General features: G+C 32.1%; 1 protein-coding gene across 4 annotated transcripts in view; it reads right to left on the bottom strand.

The window, feature by feature from the left end:
* Nplp1 (Neuropeptide-like precursor 1) overlaps positions 1–19,302 on the bottom strand; it is a 95,796-nt gene extending 76,494 nt beyond the window's left edge. The window contains exon 1 of one of the 4 annotated variants that reach the window (XM_076436169.1): positions 18,838–19,302. In XM_076436169.1, coding sequence (XP_076292284.1) covers positions 18,838–18,912 — 75 coding nt within the window. In that variant the 5' untranslated portion in view covers positions 18,913–19,302. The remainder of the gene's footprint in view (positions 1–18,837) is intronic. The other 3 variants (XM_076436168.1, XM_076436167.1, XM_076436170.1) reach the window with 3 other exon arrangements.
* Between the last annotated feature and the right edge of the window lie 201 nt (positions 19,303–19,503).

Genomic DNA, 19,503 nt, shown 5'->3' with positions numbered 1-19,503 from the left:
TGTTTTCATTCCCGATAGGATTTGCAGTACCACTTATAAATCGTAAAACGTAGGAAAAGGAGGTGGAATCATAAAAGTATTGAAAATACAGAAATAATGCAAGAATAGTATACTTATTACAACGCAGAGAATAAAAATAAATTGAATAACGTTGTACCTATTTACTTTAGAAATATTATCGATTACATTTAACTTTGTAAACTTAAAGGTGTCTCACGCAAAAATCAAACAATATTTGCCAAACAAGATAATTTTAAAATCAAATTGCAATGCAAAAAATGCATTAATTATAAATAATGGCATTTGTAATTGTATTATAATAAACTACACTCCTCAAAAGAATTAAGGTATCACTTCTGCGAACCCGAAAAATTGGTCCCACTTTACGTGATCATAACTCCGTCAAAAATTGCCGTATCGATATCGTTAAACAATGGTTTGAAAGCCTGAAACCTCTAGTTTCAGATGCTCTGTTTCCAATTGTTGCTATGTTGGTTTTTTACAAAGTTATAGCGAGACGAAGACAACATTGACGGTTAACAAAAACTTTGTGCAACTTTGGAAGATCACACGGGGAGAAAGAAATTTTTTTGATAAATCGCGTTAATATCATTTGGAAGGGCTATCTTTCCCGTGTAAATTGAGTGGTTGTTGACTATTGTGCGATTTTTTTTATTCGAGTTATTCAACATTGAAGTAAATATGGGCTTTTTAACTTTAACTGGCTCCAGAAAGCGAAAAAATTATCGTAGAATCTTGTGCAAAAAAGCAATAGAAAGAGCGTTTCTTCCTCTTCAAGACACTCCTTTTGTTTTTTCCTGAGGTCGTAGACAAATTTTGAGACCAGATTTGAAATCACCGTGAAAAAATCTACGGGAAATGATATATAGCATGTTGAAAAAAAAATTTTTCCGTGCGTGGTACTGGAGAAATCAGATTTTCTTGAAATTCTACATGTTTAACGAATTTTCTTGGGCAAAAGATGATAGTAGAGGGGTGGTCCATTGACCGTCCCAGGTGCGGATTGTTTTTTAGTGGGTATGCGTGACCGAACATCCATTACGTGAGCTCCACACTACCTCCTTCTGGGGTGTGCGCAATTGCATTCTTTTTACCACACTCTTAAAAAAAAGATCGAGGCTTTATTGTATTCGGTATTTTTTACGCATATTTCAATTACAAAGCATTCGACGCTGCCTATCACTGCAGTGCACGTGTTGACAGCACCAACGCACAAAACATTTCCCTAGATACGCGATGAAAAATGTCAATCAGTACTGGGAGAAAGTCCTTCCTTATGTTCAAAGAAAGGAACCTGTATCGCGTCTCACGGTAGATCAGGGGAGATCCGTTCGAAACTGACTTGATACTTTTTTCGGTAATAAATGGATGTTCGGTCGTGTGAAAATTCTATAACCGGAAAGACGCACAAACTCAATGGACGAATAAGCTTTCACGTAATTTGATAAGGACGTGACCTTTCATTATCATTCATTCCCTGGAAATGGATCGGCAACGGATAACCTTTGTACGTGACAGGAATCAGTTTTCCATTTTATATGCACGTTCCTGGATTTCCGTGATTTATTACAAATGATGCATTACTTGGTGAAAGATTTCTCCACGCAGCGGTAATAAATCGTTTGTTTCGCGGAATTGAGACGCCGCGCGTCGGTGTAATCCCATCTACTTGCCTTATTGTTAGGAGTTGGCGAAAATGAATCGGTATAATATGTATAACATGTACACTGTGTACCACGACATCTGCCCACCGAAATATCTTCGTTACTTTAACAATATGCGAAAATGTTTTCAGTAAAAGTTATAGGATTTATTTATATTACAAAATATAATAAAATTATTAATATATTACACAAACTACAGTAATAAATTTATTATTAATATATTACTAAATACATTAATAAATTCATTATTAATATATTACAAAATATACTAATAAATTTATTATTAATATATTACAAAATACACTAATAAATTTATTATCAATATATTACAAAATACACTAATAAATTTATTATAAATATATTACAAAATACATTAATAAATTTATTATTAATATATTACAAAATACATTAATAAAATTATTAATATATTACAAAATACATTAATATATTTATTATTAGTATATTACGAAATATACTAATAAATTTATTATTAATATATTACAAAATACATTAATATATTTATTATTAGTTTATTACAAAATATATATAAATATTACATATATTAAATATAAATATTATAACATTTGTGTATTAAAGTATAGTTTGATTTCTAACCATAAAGTCACCATTAACTTTGATGACCTTTTTCCAACGTTCTCCAAGTTTTTATACATTATTTTATTGCAAACATTTCAAGTTATACTTATATGTACAGTGACTAGGATTAATATTTGGACGCTCTAAAAAGACGATAACTTTTTTGAACTTTTTTGAGAAGCTACAGCAATTAGTTTACTACAGGATGTGAAAAGAAATTTTTTCAAAAATTGCAATTTATCGGAATTGGAGAAAAAACACTAGAAGTTGCATTTTACAACTTTTTTATGTGGGCCTATATCGAAAATTTTGAAAAATACGTTTTGCAGATCTGTGTGAATTATATGCACTGTGAAAGTTTCATCGAAATCGGTTGATGCGGGAAAAAACGACAGGCATTGAAAGATTTAAGAATCCTTTTTATTGCAGTCGGAGACCGAAAATCGTGAAAATCTGCAATTCTTACCATCTTGAAACGTTTGTAGCTCATTGCAATGTCAAATTTTCAGAATATGTTTCATTTACACAGATCTACAAAATGTATTTTTTAAATTTTCAATGTAGGCACACATAAAATAGTTGTAAAATGCGACTTTCAGTATTTTTTTCTACAATTCCTATCAATTGCAATTTTTGAAAAAATTTCTGTTCACATCCTGTAGAAAACTAATTGCTCTAGCCTCCGAAAAAAGTTCAAGTCTTCAAGTCAGTACAATATTAAAAAAGTTATTGTCTTTTTTAGAGCGTCCGAATATTAATTCGTTTCACTGTAAGCTATTAATTACTCAAGTTTTGCAGTGGCAACCAGATTGAGGGACGAGCGCATCGTCTTTAAACAAGTATTCCAAGTGTGTATTCGACTTTCGTGAAACATGTTCTCATTTACTCTCGCATGAAACGGAAATTACTGATTGTCGATAAAAGTACAACGATGATACGAACAATGTCTCCATCGGAGATTAAACTTGCATTCGCGTCTTGATAACCTCTTCAGATCTTACTGTTTACCATTTTCAAGTATGCGGCGTACAGCCGTGTTGCTACATTACAGAGACATTTAATAACTGGGCCATCTGATTCGACTCGTTTAATTTTTGCAGACACTTACAGTCGGTGTACAAAGTATTCGTACACATTAAAAAACCGAATTACTTTTTCGAAATTGGACCCAACAGCTTGACTTTCTTTTCAGACGTTAGAAGGATTAGTTTTCTAGCTAATGTGTAAAAAATTTTATTCTTAAATTGTTATTGGTCGCAATTGCGAAGGAAATAGTAAAGGTCACGAATTTTAAATTTTTTATCTGTAAGTACCTGTAATGAAAATTTAGAAGGCGTCTTTGGTAGGTCTAACAATAAGCAAGTTATATGTATACTTGTACAAAGATTCATCGAAATCGATCAAGGATGTTACGAAATATAATTGATTGAAAATAGCAAAAATCGTAAGAATCTGCGATTTAAATTTTAAATAAATCGCGTAAATTCAAAGATTTTTACATCTTACAATGCCCATAGCTTTTTTATCCGTCAACCAAAAATTTTAATGAAACTTTGTACATATATTTACTTAGATTTACAAAATAGATATTTTAAATTTTTATTACGGGCACAGATAAAAAATTAAAAAATCGTGGTCTTTATTGTTTCCTTTGTAATTGCGACCAATAACAATTACAAAAATAATTATTTACACATTAGCTAGTAAAGTAACTCTTTTAACGTCTTAAAAAAAACTCAAGCTGCCGAGTCCAATTTTGAAAAATTATTTATTACACCGACTGTATGAGCACAATAGTAGAATGATTTCAGCTAAGATCTTTTTCTAGGTCAACAATACGAAAATGTTTTGCGTGAATATTTTCCAATGTTTAACAATTTTCATTAAAGAATGTTAGCTTATCAAGTAAGTATTTAATTTCTGTTTGTAAGAAACGAAAACAGTTCCCGTGGTATTAAAGGAAATTATAAATCAACAGTTGTTACTGCGAATGAAATGTATAAATATTATTTCTTTGTTCTTGAAAATGATACCTTTATTTCATTGGCTAAAGTTATTCTTGTGTCAATTACAAAAAACATTAAATTTCAATATATCAGACACATCTATTTTAATCAATACATAATTATAGATGTCAGAGAGAAATAGATAAAAAAGTGAAGATCGAATAATATTTACTTATCTGGTACGTTCAGTGAACCACGAAAGTATTTGAACGTACTTTAAGGATGTTCTGGAGGTATATAAAAACGCAACAAAATTTTTGAAAACTTGACGAGATATAATTCTTACTAAATTAATGCAATTACCAAAGTTTGGGTTCGATTCACTGCACCGTTTTAGAATTATAGCAACCTAAAGTTGGCACATTTTAACACGTTTTCTTATGGAGAATTCATAAAATTCCACTTCAAACCCTATTTAAACCTTGAAAAAACGCAACTAGGAACTCCAGTTTTTTTTATATATAGTAAAAATTATGTAATTAATTATGTTAAAAATTTATTAGGATTCACTAAACAGTTACAGAGCAAAAACTTATAAACTGTTACTGTTACGTCAAATTTATCGTGTTGTCCTTCTCACTAGCATGGAAACGCGACAACTGTGTAGACCACTGAATATAGCTACAATCAGAGAGTACAATTATTTATTCGCAAAAGTCACTTACAATTTTTTATACCTAATATGAAGACCATTTTTTGATGATTTCGGCGAACTGGTTTGATCAATTGTTATTTAAACACTATTTGTAAATTATCACAATATCTTTTTTCGACGTTTCGATCTTACTTTAGATCATTTTCAAGAAAATTATAAGAATTGCGTCTGTAAATTAATGATCAGTTATCATTAATGATCAATTTACAGACGCAATTCTTATAATTTTCTTGAAAATGATCTAAAGTAAGATCGAAACGTCGAAAAAAGACATTGTGATAATTTACAAATAGTGTTTAAATAACAATTGATCGAACCAGTGCGCCGAAATCATCAAAATTTTGTTAGCAACAATCTACGATCGACATAAGGAGACATTTATGATGACACAATTTGATTAAAAAATAAGTATAACATGAAATTCACTAATTAAACGAAAGCTTTTTAAATTAATCTATTTTTTCAATGCAAAATATACTCATGAATGGCTTTCATTGCCAATATATTGATGGATTTCGAATTTCTTGTACTTTTGTCTCCCATTGTATCTCCAGAACATCCTTAAAACAGTACATATAACTTTTTCATGATCGGACCAAACGGTCTGACATTTTTTGAGCAATTAGAAGAATTGATTTACCAAATAACATGCAAAAAAGATATTGAGAAAATTGCAATTGGTAAGAATTACGCGAGAAAGTAAAAGAGGGAAAATATTATATTGTATTATTTTTTAACTACGATTTTCGCCACATTTAACCTTGGGTATGTAGCTCTTGGGTATGTTAATCGATCTTTTAACAAATCTCCACCGATACGAAGGTGTGCAACCATCTGCCAAAATATGAATGCTGATATAGCAAGTATGGAAAAGTGGTTTATTTAGTATTTTCATACTATTTGGTATTTTTGTATTATTTTTACTGTCAACATATATTATATTCGCATTATTTTTCAGACGCAAAATTTACTCTTGAGAATGATCCACATCGAGATCGAAACGTTGAGTTTTTGAATTAATTTGCAAAATTGCTTGTGTTTATATCACTGATCGAACCTGTGCGCCGACACCCCATCACACATTTATTATCAAAATTACGATCTAAAAACATATTGAATTTACATCTGCCAGAACCATGACACCGAATTTTGTTACACCCTGTACATTACTAGTTAAACTTTCTTTTGCCCGTAACTGTATTGTATACATATATACATTCGATAGTGGTTCTATTCAATAATTATATACGTCATAATGAAAGGAATTGATATGGCGTCTGGCATATTAGTCAAATGATTCGCATATCATGTTCAAAGCACAGTTGACAATGGTGGAATTTAAATGAAATTCGGCACTTGTCACCCACAGCCCACAGCACACAGTCACGCTGCTCCAATGAAAGAGAATCCACGACCACTCTTCAAGACTAATTATATTTTCTCCAAGGAAAGCATTTCCTAGGTAATAATTGTTTCGTTGAATACGTGATAATAAAGTATATTTAGCAAAATAGTTCTAAGATGTTTCTCCATTGTCCTCCCTGTGTGTTCAATGAACATTTTTAATTAAAAATATTCGCAGAATTGTTTCTTGTAATAATAGCGCAATGTTGCGCGAGATACCAGTGCAAAAGTAGTTGAGTTCCAGATAATTACAACGTTTAATAACAGTTTTAATCAAAATTCAGAGCACCCTGTGTGTGAGATTTTCAAATAAAATCAATTCAGTAATTTTGTAGATATTTTAATGTTTTTACATTATTACTAGACTGCCGGATTTTATGCATTTATGAGGAGAATGGGTACGTACAATTTAAAAATATTTAAGGACATCAATGTATTAGTTTCAGCAAAATAGATTAATTAAAAGAAGAATACAATTTTTATTTGGCTCCTGTGTCCTGCAATCAATGCGAACATTTTTTATTCTGCATAAAGATCCGCAGTCTAATTATTACTTCTTACTTCATGTTTACAGCGACAATATTCAGTAAGTCGCAATTCGATGTCAAATCATTTCTAAACCAACAAATGAAATAAAAAATCATACAGAAATCACGGAACGTAAACTATTGTAATAATTTATTTAAAACTTTGAAACTGTAATACAATTCTTCCCAACTATTGTAATAATTTATTGAAAACTTTGAAACTGTGATGCAATTCTTCTCAACTATAGTAATAATTTATTGAAAACTTTGGAACTGTAATGCAATTCTTCTCAACTATTGTAATAATTTATTTAAAATTTTGAAACTGTGATGGAATTCTTCTCAACTCTTACAATTAAATCGAAATTTTTTTATCAGGTTTACAAGGTAAACTATTTAAATGTGCATTTAAAAATATTTATAGAAGAACGGAATATAGTTTATTAAATGCTTATATTTGCAGGTGATTATCGAAACATTTACACATTTATCAGAAAATACTGTCAGTGTTTGTGAAAGATACTATACTACCAGATACGGAAATACCTAAAATAACACTTATTTTCAACGCATTTGAATATATTAGGTTGGCAACTAAGTTCACGACCTCGACATTTTCTCAAACAAAGTCATTTATATATATTTTTTAAGCACGAGTATTTTATATCAAATTAATCGCAGAATTCAGAGCTTTCCAATGATAAAAAGGATAGTCACTGAATAAAGTTATAATGATAAAATACAAGAATTACGAATCAAAAGGTCGCGAATTTATATGCCAACCTAATATAAATGTAATAGTCTTTCTCTACTCTTTTATGAACATGCAAATGTAATTAAATGAACAAAAGTGCTTTATCATGTCATTGGTTAAACATTTGAAATTTAATACATACGTCCATGATATAAGTCGAAGTGGATACCCTTGAACCTTGATATCCTTCCGCGATTAAAACGTGTGCTATTACTATACTCAAATATCTATTTAACAAATTCATATGTTATATTACCTGGAACATTTGTAAATTATTTGATTACACTATTATATTTGACTATTTGATTAAACTTTGTGGATTTAAAGTACACTCCTCAAAAGAATTAAGGGATGACTTCTGCGAACCCAAAAAAATGCTCCAACTCTATACATGATCATAACTCCGTAAAAAATTGCCGTATCGATATCGTTAAACAATGGTTTGAAAGCCTGAAACCTCTAGTTTCAGATGCTCTGTTTCCAATTGTTGCTATGTTGGTTTTTTACAAAGTTATAGCGAGATGAAGACAACATTGATGGTTAACAAAAATGTTATGCAACTTTGGAACATCACACGGGCAAAATCGATTTCTTCCAAAATCCCGAGGTCGTAGACAAATTTTGAGACCAGATTTGAAATCAGCGTGAAAGAATCTACGGGAAATGGTACTGGAGAAATAACATTTTCTTGAAATTCTACATTTTTAACGAATTTTCTCAATGTTAAAAAACGTTCGTACCATAATCTCCCTATTTTTCCCATATTCTGCAAAGTTTCAGCTTTAATTTTTAAAAAATTTCATCGTTCTACCTCATTTCAATCGAAAGTTCTTTGATTTTGAATCAAGTTTGGTCGAAATTTTCCACTGCGGGCCGGCGCACAGTAAAATCTGTGTCAAAATCAAAGAACTTTCGATAGAAATGAGATAGAGTGATGACATTTCTTTTAAATGAAAGCTGAAACTTTGCAGAATATGGGATAATTATGGAGATTGTGGTACGAACGGTTTTTAACCTTGAAAGAATTCGTTAAACTTGCATAACTTCGAGAAAATTGTGGTTTTTCCAAAAGCACGCGCGGAAGAAATTTTTTTTAAACATGCGACACATCATTTCCCGTAGATTTCCTCACGCTGATTTTAAGTAAACGTTCAAATACTTCATTTTATGATTATTTTTAATGTGTTTTATATATGAGAATACAATATTCCTTCAAACTAGTGGGTTACCAAATCATTTCAACGAAAAACTGATTTCATAAGTTGTGTTCACAAAAATCGATTTCTTGCAAAATCCTGAGGTCGTAGACTTTTGAAATCTACGGGAAAAACCACAATTTTTTTGAAGTTATGCAAGTTTAACGAATTTTCTCAAGGTTAAAAAACATTCGTACCACAATCTCCATGATTATTTCATATTCTACAAAGTTTCAGCTGTCATTTAAAAAAATTTCACCGCTTTATCTCATTTCTATTGAAAGTTCTTTGATTTTGACACAGAATTCAGAAAATCGACGTTCTAGCTGTTCACGCCTATTTCACCATTATTTCAATACATAAAGACCACATTAAATAGGTCGTTGGATTCGTCTTGCCGTCAGCTATAACATTATTGAATAAAAAATATATAGTTATAAATAAATAATGAAGGTGACCACAATTTTTTATTGAAAAAAAATTTTTTTGGAAATTTTTTGTATTGATATTTGTAAAAGACTGTGTACTGATTACTTTTCGTAGGAAACATTTTTTTGTCACACCACCCGAAATGTCTGAAAACTCGTGTGAATAATGAATAATATTTGAAAACTGGGTGTTCACGCCTATTTCACCATTATTTCAATACATAAATAGGTCGTTGGATTCGTCTTGCCGTCAGCTATAACATTATTGAATAAAAAATATATAGTTATAAATAAATAATGAAGATGACCACAATTTTTTATTGAAAAAAAATTTTTTTGGAAATTTTTTGTATTGATATTTGTAAAAAGACTGTGTACTGATTACTTTTTGTAGGAAACATTTTTTTGTCACACCACCGGAAATGTCTGAAAACTCGTGTGAATAATGAATAATTTGGCCACGATTTCGATCGAACTCACCACTGTGCGCGTGTCACGCGACGCTTTAAACTATCATAACTTCGGATAATGGATTATACTGGAACTAAATTTTGCACGATCTTTTAGAGGAGATCTTGCCGAAAATGTTCCACTTTGTCAGAACATGGACATCCCCGGACATTTTAACTTATCCCTTGTCAAAGGTGAAAAACTTCGACAATTTTCCTTAGTTGATTAAATATTTTTTTTATAATAAATTATGAACAATGATGTTTAGTTCCTGGTGCGTTCTCAACATAGATATACATTCTTCATATAAAAAAAATTGGTCACTTAATCTTCAGTAGGTTTTCCAGGACATCATTATGAAGACAAGGAATTTTTTCGGTGATAAATCGTATCTGAGAAAGATTGATCTTTGAATGTTTATTGCAACGAGAATTTTTAATAGCTTTAATTAATATTATCGTTTTCGAATGTAATAGACATTTAAGAAACATTGTGCATTCGTTAAAAATCGATATGAAGATTTTGAGTTTTTAGCCCGTGAACAGCTAGAACGTCGATTTTACCCACTGTGCGGCGCGGCGCATCGAACGGCCGCGCCGCGCCGTTCTAATGGTGAGCGCCACTGGCGGCAACTCATGTCGGGCGAAGATATTTTGTTTTCTGGTTCATAAAAACGTCGACGTTGCAAACTTCAAAGTGTCGTTTCTCAAGATAAAAGTCTGCTCTATCGCGTGATAGAGTTCGATTTTACGCTGGACCCTCATTTTCTAAGATAAGCTGAAAAATATCGTCAACAATTGATGCAAAAGTGGTATCTCTCCATCTTCAACGATTGTTTAAACAAAATCCACGCGTATACGTGTTAAAAAACCTTTAATACTTCACTTTCACTGCTCACCATCGATTAAAGTTACAATTATACGTTTGCATGTAATCTTCATTCAAACAAATATTTAATGTACTGTTGGCATAAATTCCTCATCGTGAAAACTCAGAGAAGTATGCCAATACGTTTGGAACTATTGTGCGCTGATAGTACCCCTAAATATAAATAAATTTGGGGTCGGGACAATATAATGGTTTTGAGACGTTGACTACAATGGAAAGACTGACGTCGCCATCGTTGAATGAATACAAGAACAAATTAAGAAGTGTGCTGTCCATATTGCATTACTTCTGAACAGGACAATGTTATCGATCGCTCTGTAGCAGTGATTCAAAATTGTTGTTCATGCGGGAATATTTGATTTCCACATTGGCCGATATACAGTGGATTCAAGAAGTATTTGAACACGAAATTTCCGATTCTAGGAAAATACTGGATATTCAAACTGTGAGAATTTCGTTTATAAAATAGTACAACAATAAACCGCGTCTCGTTTTAAAGGTTGAGACATCTTCTTTCGTAAAATACCATTCATTTTTACGTTATACCGATATTTAAGTCGGTACCCCTACCACAAGGGTAGTTATAGCGTCAGCACGGTTTTAATAAATTATGCTCTATTTTTTCAGTTCTGCTCAATAAAAAATTCATGAACATTTTACCTAATAGCACACGACAGTGAATTATTCCAGAATTTTTGGTTGGAAAATTGATTTTTTAAAAAACTTAAATGCATAAACTACCGATTTTATATCGATGTTTTCAGAGTACCACGTTTATTTCTGTTATCAGATAAACGAAACACCCTGTGTATGACATTTAATTTTGCGCACAAGTAGGTGGGGGTATTCTTTCAAGATTTATCGAGAATTGCTGAAAAACGAATTACTTATGTTTTGCATAGTGTTCAGAGAACAATAAAACATTTATCATTCATCAATAGCTCCCCTAATGGCTTCATGTGTGCTGGTTCCAATCAACCGTATCTGCGTTTCCGTTCAAAATTGAACAGACGTTCACACGCACTGTTTTGCTCGAATTAATCGATATTTGAACCTTTGAAGATATTTACTGTTCCTCTCGAAACAGCCTGTTTGTATATTCTGAACAAAATCCATTATTAAAATGAATTTTGGTGCAATTAGTGCTCACACGTATGTGTCTGTGATAGCAATTAATCACTCGATATTCACGGTGAAAAAGTCAATGCTATTCCGAGATTCTGATTGATTATACATACAGGGTGTCCCAAAACTCGTGAAAATCCCGAAAGGGGGTGGTTCCTGAGACCATTCTCAGAGACATTTTCCTTTGCACCAAAGTCAACTGCGACTTTGTTTAGGAGTTATTAACGAAAAACACGGACCAATCAGAGCGCGCCCTGGCCCGGCGCGCCACGCCGCGCCGGCAAGCGAGTGTCGCGGTACGCCGTGACATCGCATCGTGACGGCGCGGCGCGGCGGCCCAGGGCGCGCTCTGATTGGTCCGTGTTTTTCGTTAATAACTCCTAAACAAAGCCGCAGTTGACTTTGGTGCAAAGGAAAATGTCTCTTAGAATGGTCTCAGGAACCACCCCTTTTCGGGATTTTCACGAGTTTTGGGACACCCTGTATATTCCGATAAACATTTGAGTAATTACGATGATTGCAGCTTCTGTTCCGAATATCTACGACCACAGAAGTCTTTCACTGTGTAATTCCAAAACACAGCACAATCGAATATTGAAGATTTTGAAATAATTCCCTCTCCCCCCCCCCCCACCCACAGGAGGTGGTGGCGGGGGTCAATTATTGAATAGCATTATTATTATGGTCTTATTGAATAGCATTTTTAAAAATAACAAATACGTCTATGTACTTTTATTTTTCTGATGTGTGATGTGTATTTCTCGAGATATCCCCAATTTTCAACGATTTTTTATCCATTTTGATTTTTGTCCATTACAGCGCCATTTGTGAACCAAAATGCAAAAACTCCTAGGTCAAATTTGTGTATTTTTTTGGAGAATCCAAACCTGCAATGAAGAATGGGGGTTCCCATTTAAGTTTTTTATCTTCCCCCACCCCCAGGGAGTGGCGGTGGGGGGTCGAGTTTGGTATCATTGGATGTCCCCCTTCGCGAAGAACAACTTTCATTACCCACTTGTTTTGATCCGATGCATAGTTCTCGAGATATTTCAATGTCTTCAGATAAAATGACCACTCTGAATGTACAGGGTGATTCTCGTAACGTGACGATCTCAAATAACTCATAAGTCATTTGTTGTACAAAAACAATATGAAGAAAACAAGATATGAAGGTCACCTTTAGTTTTTTAAATAGAATGCGCAATATTTTTACTCGAACTCGGATGAAGTCTGAATTCTACGTAAAAAAGTATTGACCTTCGTGTATCATAAATCTAATAGTTAACGAGATATTATCGAAATCATTTTCCGTATGTACTTATTCAAATTGAGGGATATCAGTTTAAGCACCTACTAGGTTCCAGGTAAGAGCTATTATATGTACATATGGGAAATTATATCGATAATATGTCGTCAGCTATTAGATTTATGATACACGAAAGTCAATTCTTTTTTACGTAAAATTTTGTGCTTCATCCGAGTTCGAGTAAAAATATTGGGCATTCTATTTAAAAAAGTGAAAGTGACCTTCATATCTCGATTTTTTAAAATCGAAGTAACAAAAATCAAATTGCAGCAGTGTATGTCCCCCTAGGAACCATGCAACATTTGTTTGAACATTGTTTTTGCACAACAAATAGCTTACGAGTTGTTTGAGATCGTTACGTTACGGGACTCACCCTGTATATATATATATTGTATGCAAAACAGATCCATATAAATTTAAACGAATATTCAGTGACAAATACAACGAATTTCAGAGATTGGAAGGTTAACTTTCATTCTTTCAATGGAGCCTTTTTTATGAACTAATCGATGCAGTTTTTAATTCTATAAAATATTCTACAAAAAAAGTATTAACCCATGCATTAAATGAATAGTTTAGCAGATATTTTAATTTAAATATTGCTAAAACAACGTTATTGTCGCGGTGATGTAGCTATACAAAGTTGTAACTACAAAATAAAAATGTTTTGCATTGATTGTGAAATGCAGGAATAAAATAAAAATTGATTTGATCCTTTAACGACTATGTTACATAAAAAACAACACTACAGCATTCATGATTTCTAAAAATCTTTTCCCGTTTTATATTTCACCCAACCAATTTCTTCAGAAATGCATAAAGTGAGGTTTTCTTAGGAATATTTAAATTAAAATATCTGCTAAACTAAACATTTTTCTACAAGCATGTGTTAATACTTTTTTTTATAATGAATAAACAATTGTATCGATTGATGCAACAAAATATACGACTCCATTTAAAAGATCAAAGTTGACCTTCATAAGTCCTTCACGCATCCATTCTTATAAAGAAGTCATGTACACCACATTATGTCCACCTTGATACCATGTATATAGTGGTTTTCCAAATAATTTGTTTCTACATCGCATCATTTAGAAGTTATTCAAGATGATGAAGTCAGGTGGCTCACCCTGTATATGAGGATGTCGATAACTGTGTCCGAAAACAATTTCTATCCCAATTACGAGATATCTACAAAGAATGGATTGAAAAGTTTATGGAGCATTGTGTGGACTAATACAGATCGACGAGGATTATATTATTGATTGAACTATTCAGTCTCTGCATAAAGAATAGAGTAATACTCTTTTATTAAAGGAACACTAGATATATAGTTTGTTACAAAGCACATGTGTAGTCCAGAACACAATTATCTTTACGTTAAGAATGTCAATTTGATACATTTAAATGTTGCTCTTCAAAACTAGAAGCATTCTTTCAATTGAAATTAGCTGTACTAGAATCTTTTGTATCAAAATCGCATTACAGGATTTGCACTCCAAATTCACCCTTTGCAAATCGATTTCACCATTTTGCACTCCAAATTCACCCTTTTACAAGTCAAATCCACCATAATGACACCGTTCACGTGTGTCTATAAATAAATATATGATTTAATCTACATAAATAAATAGTTAATTTTAAATATTCTTAACCCGTTGCACTCCTTTGTCGAGTGTGTAAAAATATGTATGAAATCAAATATATAAAATGGAATTTTTATATGTATTTCGTTCTTCCTTTATGTACAGTAGAATTTCGATTATCCGGGCCTCTGATGTTCGAATTCTCTATCGTCTGAATACTTTCCCCAAAGAATTAGTTTGCGTTAAACCAATCCATACTCTACAGTGTAGAGTATACTCTACACTCTACACGATTTACTGCACACTTCAATAAGGATGAAGTTCAGCACTGAAACTATGCAATTGTTGAATTATCCGAACAATAATGTTCCACTACTTAGCACGGATAATCGAAGTTCTATTGTATTTAATTGTCTTACTTTTTAGTTAAAAACAAATATAAAGTACAACAAAGTTTGAGAGCTATATTTAATATAATTAGTAAAAAACATTGTTTAAAATAAGTAGCAGTCAAGGAGCTGTCTTTTGTAGTAAATTTCAAAGAAAACATTTAAAATAGTAGGGAGTTGTTGACAACAAAATCGAAAAAGGGTTAATGGATGAAATTGATTTACGAAAGGTTGAATTTGATTCGTAAAAGGGTGAAATTACTTCAAAAGGGTGAAATTGGCAAATCCTAGAAGGCAAACTCTATAACATTCTATGAAATTAATTTCTTCAGAAATAAAAGCTCACAGTAATTATGAAATAGTTGAAAAAAAAAATTTGAAATGAAATTCATTACGAATACTTTTAAAAAATTGAAAAACAATTATATGTACGCGATTAATGTATTGAAAAATTAGTTACTTATCAACTTTTTTATATAACAAATTAAAATTAGTACTTCCCTCGTGTTTACAATAATCTGAGTTGGCATTAATGAGCATATAAAATATCAGTGAAAGATTAACGTGAGTAAATGTAATTTATAATACTGGAAAAAAATTCGAGTATAGGAAACACGATAGAACCACAATTATTTAACCTGTAGTTTAATTATCAGTGGCATGGCCGATTTAATCCGCTTTCCAAGTGATTTATCCCTTTGTTCCGGAAATCAAAGCACGTTTTAAAGGTACATATATTGGCCAAACGAGCAAGCGTTACAATGCAATTTTGTAAAACACAACATTAAATTGATAACTGGTTAACCCTATCAATAGTTGACTTCTGACTTCTAATTGAAATTTTTTTCAGAAAAGTTTAATATACATATAGAGAGTGTAATATTCAATTATGTATAAATGAAAATGACAATTCTATTTGATTATCTTTCTATTTACAAATGCTGTACCAACTTGATTTTTATAACATACTAAATATCAATTTATATGTTGGCAATTCAGATTAAAGAGTTTCTTGTTCACGACAAACTATATGTATATTATCTTCACATTCAAATGAATACTCCTTATTCGATTAGAGTTTTTATCATTTACTTTAACAGAATGGGACTTTATACGAGAAGAGCTTAATTCATGGAAAATCGAAGCCGAAGCTTGCACATAAATATCGCAAATTAATATACAATATAGTCCACTTATAACTCTTGAAGTTGCAAGACAATTCCATTAAAAATTATTAAATGAATTTCTTCATTCAAGCACATATATGTTATAAAAATTGCAAGACATTTAAATAAATTCAATGTTACCATTTTTATAAAACGATGTATAGCAGTCGCATTTTGTGCTCGGTACGGTTAGTATTAAATATGTCGGTACCTAATCAATTACTAAACATTTAGAGATTGCATGAGGCATTATACCAATTTCGAAAAAACGTTTAATTTTCAAATTAATACTAAATCTACCGACCATCAAAAGCGACTGATGTGTATAGTATTATAAAAATAACAAGATTAAATCTTTGTATATTTTGTGCGATGTCAAAAATGAAAACACCTATACAGTTTCAAGAATCGTCAAATAAAAAATCTGAAATGAGTCATTTGACCCCTCGTGGTAGGTTTAGTGTTAAAATTGCTCCGAGTGCAAATAGTTAACGAGCAAGCGTTACAGTGCAATTGCAAAACACAAAATTAAATTGATAACTTGTTAACCCTATCAATAGTTGACTTCTGCGGTATATAAAATTCAATAATTGAAATCTTTTTCTCTCAGAAAAGTTTAATATATAGAGAGTGTAATAAGAAAAATATAAAAAGTATTTTCTAAATACAGTAAATTCTCTATAGATGCGAACGCCTCGGGGGGATTTCTTCGCATCTTTCGATCTTGGTAAGTTACGATTGCAGGCTTCAATTGTATATTAACCCTTAGCACTCGAGTGGTGACTCAGAGAGTCACAATACTGTTTAGATTATTTAACACTAATCGTAGAACGACCGGTCAAATGACCGATGTCGCATTTTTTACTTTATAATTCTTGAAGTTGCAAGACAATTCCACTAGAAATTATTAAATGAATTTCTTCATTCAAGCACATATATGTTATAAAAATTGCAAGACATTTAAATAAATTCAATGTTGCCATTTTTATATAATAAAACAACGTATAGCAGTCGCATTTTGTGCTCGGTACGGTTAGTATTACTTTCGAAGAAACGTTTAATTTTCAAATTAACACTGAACCCACCGACCATCAAAAGCGACTGATGTGTAGAGCATTATAAAAATAACAAGATTAAATTTTTGTATATATTTTGTGCGATTTCAAAAATTAAAACACCTATACAGTTTCAAGAATCGTCAAACAAAAAATCTGAAATGGGTCATTTGACGCCTCGTGGTAGGTTTAGTGTTAAAATTGCTCCGAGTGCAAAAGGTTAAACAACGATTGTTAGACTGAGGTAAAATAATTCCAATTATCGATCGTAAATGTTATCAAATTTGAAAATGCTTTCGGCGCTACCGTTTCGATCAATTAATATAATATAGCAGATCAGATATACATATATAATATGGTAGATCGTCGTATTCAAACGTGTCTACAGGTTTCTTTTTTCAATGTGTTCAGTTTTTGTTCAAGTTCGATACGGTTGCTTCAGTAGGTTTCAAACCAGCAATCGATAACCATCATTTTCTAAATGTTTCATTGCATATTATTGAAAATTATATTCACATATTTTTTGTTTAGAAGCAAATTTCCACCTTTGATAAAGGTTCAAAACAGAACCGAAACGTCAGGAAAGGAGTAAATCTTTTGCAAAATTGCTATATTATATTAATTGATCGAAACGGTAGCGCCGAAAGCATTTTCAAATTTGTTAGACCGAGGCTTGTTCCATACCGTGTTCTCCACTATATAGCAAGTGAAGGTATTAAAATCGAGACGTTGTTCATATATCCGTCTAATAATAAAATGTTTGAACTACGTACAAACAACGCACCGTCGGATATATTGGAAATTCGTGTACCAAACAATTTTGTTAGACACATGGGCCCGTACGAATTCCACTTATACATGTATAACACAGCAAAGTTTCACCGCTGAACGTTTCGAGAGACTATCAATTTATTACGTTGACGCAAAATAGAACGTTACACGTTATCGTATGTATGTTAGTCGTGTTAATTCACGCAGTATGTTATGGTTGTTACGCAGCACGAAGAAACACACCGCGGAAAACGATTACGGTAGAAACTATGAAATCAAAACTTTTCGCAATGTACATAATGGAGCTTGTAAAGTTTGTGGGAAAAACTTTCTGGTAGAAGTGTTATACGAAGTAAAAGCGGTTTGCAATAACTAGACTGCGGATCTTCATTCATTATAAGAAAATTGGAAATTGTTGAAAAATTATTGAAATTGAAGATGTCAATATATGATTTCTCCTCTATTAAAATCATTACCGACCAGTGATCATCGCATAATTTTGAAAAATCTGTGCTGCATGGCTAAACACTTTTTAAAGGAACTTTCAATAGCAACAGCAATTTTCATTGTGATCTAACAAGTCACCCTCAATAACGTCATTTAATAATTTCATTTAAGATTGCAATATAAAAGAAAATTTCTATGCCTTCTTTTGGTACAGCACAATTATTAAAAATACTATTAATAGGCTTCCGGTAGGTAAAGTGTTAAAATCATTAAGGGAAGAAGTAACATTGAAATTAGTTTCTATTTCTTGCAATCGATGTAGACAATTTTAATTTTTTGATCCGCTGTCTAGTAATAAGAGAATGGTAAGTGGTAGTGTAGGGAAAAAAGTGACAAACTTACGAGGGGCAGCCGAATCTGGTTGACAATAGAGATGTAAAATAGGAAGGTCACGAGGTAGCTTCTGGTCAGGCTCATTTCGACGAAAACTCCACAATATCCTTTCGATGTCGTTCTACAAATCCGAATACCATTTTAGAACGTGTCCGCTTCCTTATATAGGATCCATTTCACCCCGCGCAGGCGTCTCAACCCCCATAGCACACCTACACTGAATGTACCCTATTCGCACCACCATCGCTAACAGTCCTGTTAGTGTGAAATATGCAATATAATGCATATATGTGCGATACTGTAGATCTTGTCTTCCGCTGATACACTATACTCTGCCGGAAGAAAAAAAGAAAACGCATCGACGCACAGTGGTCTATTTGACCAGAAAAGGTGGAGAGAACTATTTTAGCGTTATTTACAGGCTCAAGGTTACAATATTATATATCGTTGGATTGGTCTCAAGATCAGCTACAACATTATGAAATCCAAAATACATTTCAGCATTTAAAAAATCAAATTCACCTCAATTTTTTGTGAAATACATTTTTTTTCCAACTTTCATATATTGAAATTTGTAGACGTCTGAATACTGCTCCTCTTTTGTTCGAAACATTTTTTCCTCAGATTATCGAGAGATATTCCGTTTTGTCGATCGTAACGAATTAATAGAAATTA

The sequence above is a fragment of the Lasioglossum baleicum genome, chromosome 13, assembly GCF_051020765.1.
Source record: "Lasioglossum baleicum chromosome 13, iyLasBale1, whole genome shotgun sequence".
NCBI lineage: Eukaryota > Metazoa > Arthropoda > Insecta > Hymenoptera > Halictidae > Lasioglossum > Lasioglossum baleicum.
The sequence above is the reverse complement of the archived record's forward strand: the minus strand, read 5'-3'. Positions and strand labels throughout refer to the sequence as shown.